A 10,902-nucleotide genomic window follows, 5' to 3' on the forward strand; every position below is an offset into this window, starting at 1 on the left:
ATAATTTACAATTCATTAAATCTACGTAATATAGGAGATAAGTCTTGTTTGATCAATACTATTAATATATGACTCTCTATGGTTCGACATGTATGAGCTATACACATGATTTCTATAATTATTGACAATTATCAAGTCTAATGTGTTTCGAGTTGTCATTATCCCAATATTTTATAAATTACATTTAAAAATTATTTATTTACAGATTAATTTTATTGAAACTTAATAATTAAACAAATTACATGTTGGAGGTCGGTTTAGCAACAAGCATAAGTAATGATTCATAATTTATCAAATCGACATTATATATGAGATAAAACTTATATGATTAATAATATCAATGTCTATAAGCTCTTTGGTTCGACGCATATGAGCTATAAGCATATTTCTATAACTATTGATATTTATCAAGTGTAATGTGTTTTGAGTTGTCTTTGTCTCAATATTTTATAAATTACATTTTAAAATGATTAAATTATATAGTTTAAACATAATAATTTTAAAAAATTACTTATTTTAGTAACAAATATAGTGATGATTCACAATTTAATCAAGACGACGTAATATAGGAGGAAAGACTTGTATGATTAATACTATCAATGTCCGACTCTCTTTGATTTGACACATATGAATTTTATGCGTAATTTCTATAATTATCTACATTTACCAGGTTTAATGTATTTTGAGATGTCTTCATCTCAATATTTAATTTTTATTTTTACATAATAATTAAAAGAAAACTTAATGTTCTGCTTCTTTCTTCTTTCAAAATTTTTTTTCTCGATTATTGTGGGATGATTTTATTATTAAAAGTAGCTGCTACAATTGAAGAAAAATACTGTATCAATGGGACTTTTCATATTCTAAACCTATGAATGAGTGTTCTGATTAAATTGTAATTTTAGGAAATGACAAACACGTTAAAACATTTTCTTTTTATTTAAATTTAAAGGTTAGTATAATCTTTGTATGTTTCTGGCCATATTTTTCTGGCTGTTTAGCAAGAATAACAAATAGAGATGGAGTAATAGATTTTCTTATTTCTTTCAGATGTGTACCATATGGTTCTCAATTTCTATATTAAAAATCATTTTCAGCGGTATTAAATTAACGTTAATAATTCAATTAATATTAAATATGATTTTTAAAGATGATTAGCACTCTTTGTAAATGTTCTTGAAATATATAGCGATACTAAATCTAATAATAATTAATTAATATTGATTTTTTTAATTCTTTTTATTAATGTACATATTTATTGCGGTAAAAATTATTTTTTCATAGTGTTGAATGATATTATTATCACGATCTAAAATTTAAATCATGATGACACTTACTTATCCCGGATAAGCCAATTTTTCCAAAAAACAAAAGTTATAAAGATATTTGCAAAAGTAATATTAAGTTAGTTTTTGATTTCTAAAAGTGTTTGATATATATGAAAAATAATTTAAAATAAGTTAGGAAATGTTTAGGGCATCTCCAACCCTACACTCTATTTTACTCTCCAAATATAGAGTTTTCTATTTTTTCAGAGAACCAACTCCAACCCAATTTTCTATTTTACTTCCTAAAAAAGAATTTTTTCTCTCTCCTCAATATTATATTATTATTTCTATTTCCTTTTTGTTTCTTATTCCATAATATAAATCTTTTTTTTAATTTATCAATTCATCCTATATAATTTCATGAAATATAAATGATTTTTTTAATTTAATATTAAATATATATTATTTTAAATTTCTAAAGAACAACCACGAATAATTGAAAAAAGAAATCAACTAGCACAACCGCAATCACAATCACAACTTCTTTAAATCATACACTAATTCCTTTTTTGAATATCGTTAAATCTAGAAACGACTTACCGGATAAATAAATTATTGTGTTTTTAAAAATTATTATGTTATGCATTGTATCTATTGTTATCTTGTGTTTAAATTATTATGTTAAGTAATAGCCTTATATAAAAAAATGATGTCAATTACAAAAAAGTAGAAATAAGGGATAATGCACAAGTATCCCTTCAACCTATGCCCGAAATCTCAGAGACACACTTATACTATACTAAGGTCCTATTACCCCCCCCCCCGAACTTATTTTATTAATAATTTTCTACCCCTTTTTGGCCTACGTGGCACTATCTTGCGGCCCAACGCTAGTTGACTTTTTTTTTCAACCTAGTGCCACGTAGGCCGAAAAGGGGTATAAAATTACTTATAAAATACGTTAGGGTGGTAATAGGACCTTAGTATATAAGTGTGTCTCTGAAATTTTGGAAATAGGCTGAGGGGTACTTATACATTTTCCCTAGAAATAATAATATAATATTTAAAAAGTGAAATAGAGGATGTGAATATTAGTTCTCCAAATTTGGAAAACTACTATTCAACTCTCTATAATTGAAGAGTAGAGGGTAAAATAGAGAGTGGTTGGAGAGAACATTCTCTATTTTACTCTCCAAATATAGGGTTGGAGATGGTCTTAGCAAGATAAAAATGATTTAAAATAAGTTTTAAATGACTTAAAATAAGTCAAAATCCAAAAGTAGGTCTCCTCTAACTTTTTTTATACTTAAAAATCATTTCTATTTGACTATTTATTTTTAGCTTAAAAATTACTTTTAAAGTCAATCCAAACGAACTATTAGTGTCATGCATACAAGAACTTTCTTATTCTTTAATTTTTTTTCAAACTTAATACTAAATATTAATTAACAAATAACTTTTATTTTTTTAATAAATATATTAAGTCTAAGTATGACAAAGTAAAAATGAATAGAAGGAATATATTAAGGAATTATATACATACACTTACTTACCTTAATATCTATTTATCCCTACCCTTTTTAAAAATTTTAAAAATCCTTTATTCCCTCAATTCATAAAATATTCCAGATACATAAATATTTTCAGCCTACACCCATGTTTACCACTCCTCATTTCACTCCTCATTTTATCCCTAAATTCTCTCCAATTCCTTATCAGTTACAAATTTCAAATTCATTTTGATTTTCAGAAAGTGTCTCTCTCAAGTTTATCAATTAATCTTATTTTGAATTTCAAATCTTTTCTATTTTCAATTAATGATTTCAAATTATTCAAAAGGTAGATTTCTTTCTATCACTTCAATTTTTGATTTTTTTTATAAATTTTTTCATCTTAAGAAAAGAAAAATAAAGTTACCTTTGTCCCCTGCCCTCATTGAAATATTATTGAACATTTGTAATTTTAATTAATCATATTGTTGTTGAAATTTTTTCTTGAAACATATTTATTTTCTTTTAATGTTTCTACTATTGGAAAACATCCACAAAAAAAAAAAAAAAAAAGTTTGGATATGCCATAGCATGACCATCACTATTAAAGATATAGATTTTTAATGTATCTCGTTTATTTTGAGTCTTAAATTAGTCTTTATTAGTGTTATCATTGATCTAATATATCATTGTTACAATAACCTTTAATTTATGCAATGTTAAATGTTCATATTTAAGGTATTGATACATAAATCTAATGTTTTTGAATCTTTGATTAGTGTTTATCATGTTCAATATAAATGTACTTGATATATGAACTTTGTGTTATTTATCACACACACACACACAAATGAAGCTATATTGGAACAATTACACGTATAATGTTTTTTTTAAAAATATAGTATTTCTCAAACAAAATAAGATACATAAATAATAATGTATCATATACTAATTTTTAGTGATAATACGTGAATTTAAATTTATACTAAATGTATCTGATAAATAAAAATTACCAAACAATAATGTATCGATCTCAAACTTAAAATCTTATGGGCAACACTTTCTTATTTAATGTATCTAGTAGAAATACAACACTTATCAATTTAAATTGAAAGGATCTTCATGATGTCAAACAAAATAAGATACATAAATAATAATGTATCATGCACTAATATGTATATTTGAATTTATATTAAATGTATCTGATACATAACAATTACCAAATAATAATGTATCATCTCAAACCTAAATCTTATGGGCAACACTTTCTTATTTAATGTATCTAGTAGAAATATAACACTTATCAATTTAAATTGAAAGGATCTTCATGATGTTTCTTCTCAAAATTTTCTATAATTTTGAATCAAAATTGAAAGAATCTTCAATAAAATAGTAGAACAATTTTGAAACTCAAAATTTTCAACAATTTTGAATCAAAACGGAATGATCTTCAATGAACTGAATAACAATTTTGAATCTCAAATTTTTTGACAATCATGAATCAAAATCGAAAGGATATTCTTTTTTTAATAAATTACCAGTCTTATATTTGGATAGTGTTATATTAAACAAAAAGATACATAGGGGGCTAGGCCTTATCTCAAATACGACACATTTTGTGGTGATCACGTCACCATTGACTAAGCCACAAGAGGCTGAAAATAGTCAAGCTTTTGGCGAGATTACCACCTAGCTAACATAAAAATTGGCCTTGTCAAATTTGGATCGAATATAAGTCATTTGCCACTTATCAAGTTGAAAGGGGCCTTTAGAGGTTCGTGCAAATCAAATAGGAATATACAACAGCTACTTGATTGCACCCCTGATAGCAGTGCTTCACTTCAAAGTTTATGACATTTTTATTAGCATCTTATCAATGATGTTCATCGAAAGGATATATTCGATAAACTTGAAGATTCACAAATAAAATCTTTTATCTAATAACAATTTCATCACTTTTGTATCATTCATAATTCACCTCGCTTATTCAAAATTTGGACAAAATTTTTTATGAAACAGAGATACTATGAACAAGAAGAAGAAATTTAATTTTTTAATTTTTTGGTTTGTTATTTTATAGAATTTTGAATTTTTGACAATAATTTGGAATGAAATAACCTGATTTATGGGATTTTGATTTTCAACCTTTTTTTCCTTAATTAGTGCAACAAATGAATACTATGAGATTTTATTTTGATTTTTCAGCTTTTATTTTTCTTAATAAGTGCAACAGATTGATATATAATGTAGTATCCGAATCCTTAATTATATATCCGAAATATCTAAAAAAAATGAATTTAACTAATTACAAAAATAATAGAGATAGAAGATAATTTAGATTTTACACTATAATATTCATATAAGTTATATACATATATTAATTAAAGATCATAGTGTAGCTATCCCATAGCGTTTAAACCAATATTTTGGAATTATTTTTAAAAAATATTGTGGATGAAATTTTTTGATCAAAACCAAAAAAAAATGGTACAATTGGATAAGAGGTTTCCCAGAAAGATATTGTAAATTCACTCCTTATTTTTTTTAAAAAAATTTCCACCACAAACGGATGGGAATCAAAACCTAGGAAATTGGTTCGATTTAATTTTAGTCACGTCGTTTTACATCCACGTGTAGGCTTGCGTAGTATACCAAACATCGAATAGAAAATTTTCTTTATAAAACATCTAGTAAATTATTAATTTTTTTTAGTGGTGTATATACAAATCAATTTTTAGAGATAGATTTAATTTATAGGTACACCTAATCATATTTAGATTAAAAAAGTCATATTATTTTATAATGAAATTTATTAATTTAATTAGATTTCAAACACTGGATTTGGATTGAATAGTACAATTTGAACAAGTATGGGTGTACAAATCTCATAACTTAATTAATTCGGATTTTCATACCTATTAGGACTCACTTATAGGAGAAAAAAAATTTCATATCAGAATTTTTCAATTTTTAAGGCTCAATATCAAAATTCAAAATAGAAACCTCAATTAACTATTAAGAATAAGATATTTATATTTATTTTGGAAGCTTTTTTCTTCATGCTAGTATTAGATAATTTTCATATTGTCAGTATCATAATTTATCATACAGAGAGTATAATCAATAGGAACAAATATATATATACATAAAAGATATGTGACATGAAGTTGGTCCTATAATATCTATGACATTTAATAGTCAAAATAGATAATTATTTTTAAAAATCTTTTTGATACGTCCCATTTCGAGATAAGATTTATTTGGAAATATAGTTAATCACAATGAATAATAATATTGAAAAGATAATAATATTCATTCGTTCCATATTAGTTAATTATTATACTAAATATAGTTATCTCCTATTAGTCGATCAACTTACTAAATCAAAGAATTATTAATTAATTATTTCATGCTATATTACCCTTGCAATTTTTTTTTAGAGTGTTCATATTTTTTGTAAAATTTTAACAATTTAATCGATAAATAAGTAAAATTATATTTTATTATAATTTCTTAAATACATAAAAGAAAAAAGTTAAAATAATCAAATTAATATGACACCGTGAATTAATAAGAAGAAAACGTGAGGACCATGCTTTTAAATTGTGAGAATTGAAATAATCAAGTACATTTTTTTAATAATGGCAATAAATGGGGATACGTTTTCTTTACAACTGTAATTTACAATTATTTGATGTTACAAAATTTATGGTCAATTAATCTAATCCATGAATTAAAAACAATCTTAATTTAGTCAAATAAGATAGAGGCGGACGTAAGAGGAAGCAACGCAAGATTTTAGAGATTTAATTATAGTAACTTGTTAAATATTTCTCCTTATTTTGTGTCTAAATTATCTGTAAATTTTATCAAGGATAATTACATAAATATATTCAATAAAAAAAAATTAAATTAAATAAATAAAATTAGTACTTCTTTTTTGTATCTATATAATAACATTAACAAAGACATTAATCATAGCACAAAAAAATGGATGAGCTAAAGCCAACGCCACCAAATTCAACTCCTCTTACTCCAATTACCTTCTTGGAGAGAGCTGCTATTATCTATGGCGATTGCCCTTCCATTGTGTACAATAATTCTACTTACAATTGGTCTCAAACCCGTTCTCGTTGCTTAAAAGTTGCTTCATCCATTGTATCTTTGGGTATTCAAAGAAATCATGTTGTTTCTGTTGTTGCCCCCAATATTCCTGCCATGTATGAGCTTCACTTTGCTGTTCCCATGGCGGGTGCTGTACTCAACACCATTAATCTCCGTCTTGATGCGCGGACTATCTCTGTACTCCTTCGTCACAGCGAATCTAAACTCATCTTCGTTGATTGTCAATCCAAATCCCTAATTCTCCAAGTTCTTTCGTTATTTCCGCCTGAATCTCCCCGTCCGGTTCTCGTTCTAATCGAGGACGACGAATTCCCAATTAAAAAAACTGATGAATTTGTCAGTACTTATGAGGAATTGGTTGAAAGAGGGAATTCGGGTTTTCATTGGATTCGTCCGAGAAGTGAATTTGATCCGATTGCGATGAATTACACCTCTGGAACTACTTCCGCTCCGAAAGGTGTGGTTCATAGCCATAGGGGTATTTTCGTTGTTTCGTTGGATTCGTTGCTTGAATGGTCCGTTCCGAAACAACCGGTTTATTTATGGACGCTTCCGATGTTTCATGCAAACGGATGGAGTTATCCATGGGGAATGGCTGCTGTTGGTGGAACTAATATCTGTTTGAGAAAATTCGACGCCGGAATCATTTACAACTCCATCAACAAACACAACGTTACTCATATCTGCGCTGCCCCAGTGGTACTCAACATGTTGTCGAATTCCCCTGAAAGTAAGCCATTAAATCACCCTGTTTACATAATGACAGCAGGATCCCCACCTCCTGCTGCCGTCCTGTTTCGAACGGAGTCCCTGGGGTTCGTAGTCCATCATGGTTATGGGTTAACAGAAACCGGTGGATTAGTAGTCTCATGTACATGGAAAAATCATTGGAATAAGTTTCCAGCTAATGAAAGAGCAAGGTTGAAATCAAGACAAGGGGTTAGGACCGTAGGGATGGCGGAAGTGGACGTGGTGGATCCAGAATCAGGAGTTGGTGTTCAACGGGACGGATCAACCTTAGGAGAAATTGTGCTGAAGGGTGCATGTGTCATGTTAGGTTACTTTAAAGACCCAGAAGGAACGTCGAAATGCATGAGAAATGGTTGGTTTTACACGGGGGATGTGGCAGTTATGCATAGTGATGGATATCTAGAAATAAAAGACAGATCAAAGGACGTGATCATAAGTGGTGGAGAGAATTTGAGCAGTGTAGAAGTGGAATCAGTGTTGTATACACATCCATCCATTAACGAAGCAGCAGTAGTTGCACGCCCGGATGAATTCTGGGGTGAAACACCTTGTGCATTTGTTAGTCTGAATAAATCAATTAGTGAAAAGGACATTATTGAGTATTGTAGAGCCAAATTGCCACATTATATGGTACCAAAGACAGTCATTATTAAACAAGAGCTGCCAAAGACATCAACAGGGAAAATCCAGAAGTTTGTGCTTAGAGACATTGCTAAAAGTATGGGTAAAAGCAATAGCAAGAAGATGAGCAGAATGTAGAGATGAGTTAACTAAGCCTGGATGAGAGAGGTTCAAACAAATATGTGCTTTGTTTTTTTGTTTGTTTTTTAGTAGTGTGTGTTTGTGGGGTCAAACAAGGAAAAAAAACACAAGAAAATCAATTGCGTATGGTTGTTAAATTGCTAGTTCAGTTTCGTAATGGTTCAAATAATTTATTTTATGCATCTTGTTGGATTTCTTTTGTCATTTTTCTATATTTTCTATGAGTTTTGGGCTTACTCTTTCTTATACTACTAATAATAGAAAATGTGCCGGCTGTAATTTTCATTACTTGTTTCAGTTTGTGTTTGGAATTTTGCATCTTTAAATTTACTCAAAAGTCTTTCAAAGAAATACAAATTGAATCGGTTTCAGCATGTAAGTAAACCAAAGAAACTTGATTAGTTTAGAAGATAACTATGAATTAATTTTAGTTAGAGGAGAAAGAGGACTCAACTTTCCTTTGCTATATTTTAACATAATCATAATTATATTCAAAAGATACTTTATTTGTTACTTAATTAAGTTATTATATTTATCTTAAAAATTATTTGATGGTGTAGAAAATCTTATACATTGACAGTGCACAAAATTTAAACTCATGAAAATATTATATTTAGGTAGCGGTTTTTATACTAAGTCATACATACATGTTATTTGTTTAAATGTATAGTTCATTTTACTTTATTAAATTATATTATAATAGAAATCATATTGGCTTGATATAAATGTTCAGTGTGGATACGTTTTATTCCCTACTTTTGCTACTTTTTGTTGGCCTTTTGAGCATTTTAATATTTGATTATTATTAGTTTGTCTCACATAATTTTGTTATAGGCTAAAATAATCATTCTGCCACAATGGAATGGAATTGAGGACATGGGAGTTATGGCCATTGCAATGCTTTGTGCCTAATTACTTAGTGGATAACTAATATTCAAAGACACTATAGCATAATACTTTGTGATGAACGTTTGAAAAGTTGGCCGTTGTGCATATGCACGTTAGAGGCATTGGTTAGCCCTCTCATTATTCCATTCTTTTACTCCTCCATTATCCTTGTAACTTATGTAACTCCTTAGACCATTATCTTCATTTTTACTACACCATTATCTTCTTATTCAATGCTAGGAAGATTCTTCTAATATAAATAGTAGCGATCTTCATTTGGTTTGATAGACACAACACACAAGAGAAAAATATAGAGTGAAAGAGTTAGTAAAAAGAGAGTTCTTATTAGTTGAAGGGAGGTGTTCTTTTTGTGGAGCTTTAGACTCAACTCTTGTCTAGAGTTGTTGAGTTATCTTTTGTGTAAAGGTTGTTGTAACCTGGTGGGGACAAGTCAAAGAGAACTACTGTTGGATCGGTGAAAAACATTTGTTGCAGTGGGCTTGAATCTCCTTAAAGTGAGCAAGATATCCGCGCCTCAGCCTTCAAGAGATTTATTTTCTTCATTTTATTTTCAACTGTAATCTTGTATTTTTTTTTGTATTTTTTTTGTTATCTTGTAAGTTTTCACTAACAATTTTAAGGAGATTCAAAGATGACTACAATTGAAAAACCGTGGATGTCAAGATGGGAGACCTTAACAAGCCATTTCATTTCAATGGTAACCATTTTAAAAGATGGAAGGGTAAAGTACTTTTCTACTTAAGTCTTCTCAATGTTTCTTATGTGTTAACTGAGAAGAATCCTAATAAAGAAGACATCACCTCTATGAATGATGATGAAACTATTTCTCATCTAGAGAAAGTGAAAAAGTATGATGGTGATTCCTATAAGTGTCGGTATTATCTTCTTAATTGTCATCTGATAATTTTTATGATTATTATGATAGAACTTACTCTAGTGCAAAGAAAATTTGGAAGGGATTGCAGAGTAAGTATGATACCGAAGAGGCGGGAGCGAAAAAATATGCGGCTAGTAGATTTTTTCATTTTTAAATGGTGGACAATAAATCGGTGGTAGACCAAGCTCAAGACTTTATCATGAATGTTGGAGAGCTTAGGTCTGAAGAGGTTGATATTGAAGATAACCTTATTGTTTGTGACATAGTAGATAAACTTCCATCTCTTGGAAGGAATTTCAAAAAACTATGCGCCACAAACAAAAGGAAACTTCTCTTGAAATCTTGATAATGAAAATTCGCATTGAAGAAAAAGCAAGGGGCCAAGATGCACTTTTACAAACATAAGAGAACAACATCACATCGAAGGTAATTTAATTACTTCGAATAATGCTACTCCTGAAACTCACAAAAATACTTCTTTAAAGCCTAAGAAGAAAAAATTCAAGAAAAAAAATGGTGAAAATAACCAAGCACAAAATCAACAAGTTCAAGAAAAGAGATCATGCTTTGTTTGTGGCAAGAGTGCGCATATTGCTCGATTTTGCAGATTCCGAAAACGTGGTCCTAACCCTCAGGCAAACGTTATCGAAGAACCTTTTGTGGCAGTGATTACCAACATAAACATGGTTGAGAATGTTGATGGATGGTGGGCTGGTTCTGG

General features: G+C 28.9%; 1 protein-coding gene across 1 annotated transcript; it reads left to right on the forward strand.

The window, feature by feature from the left end:
- The first annotated feature begins 6,724 nt into the window (after nucleotides 1–6,724).
- On the forward strand, nucleotides 6,725–8,674 carry LOC107010256 (probable acyl-activating enzyme 6). The gene has a single exon (XM_015209502.2). It carries the CDS (start codon nucleotides 6,749–6,751, stop codon nucleotides 8,390–8,392), a length of 1,644 nt encoding a protein of 547 aa, XP_015064988.1. The 5' UTR covers nucleotides 6,725–6,748; the 3' UTR covers nucleotides 8,393–8,674.
- The last annotated feature ends 2,228 nt before the right edge of the window (nucleotides 8,675–10,902 follow it).

Source organism: Solanum pennellii, chromosome 2 (genome assembly GCF_001406875.1).
Source record: "Solanum pennellii chromosome 2, SPENNV200".
NCBI lineage: Eukaryota > Viridiplantae > Streptophyta > Magnoliopsida > Solanales > Solanaceae > Solanum > Solanum pennellii.

Bases quoted from the DNA above. Each gene is read 5' to 3' on its own strand.
- LOC107010256 (XM_015209502.2), top strand. From the start codon at position 6,749: ATGGATGAGCTAAAGCCAACGCCACCAAATTCAACTCCTCTTACTCCA.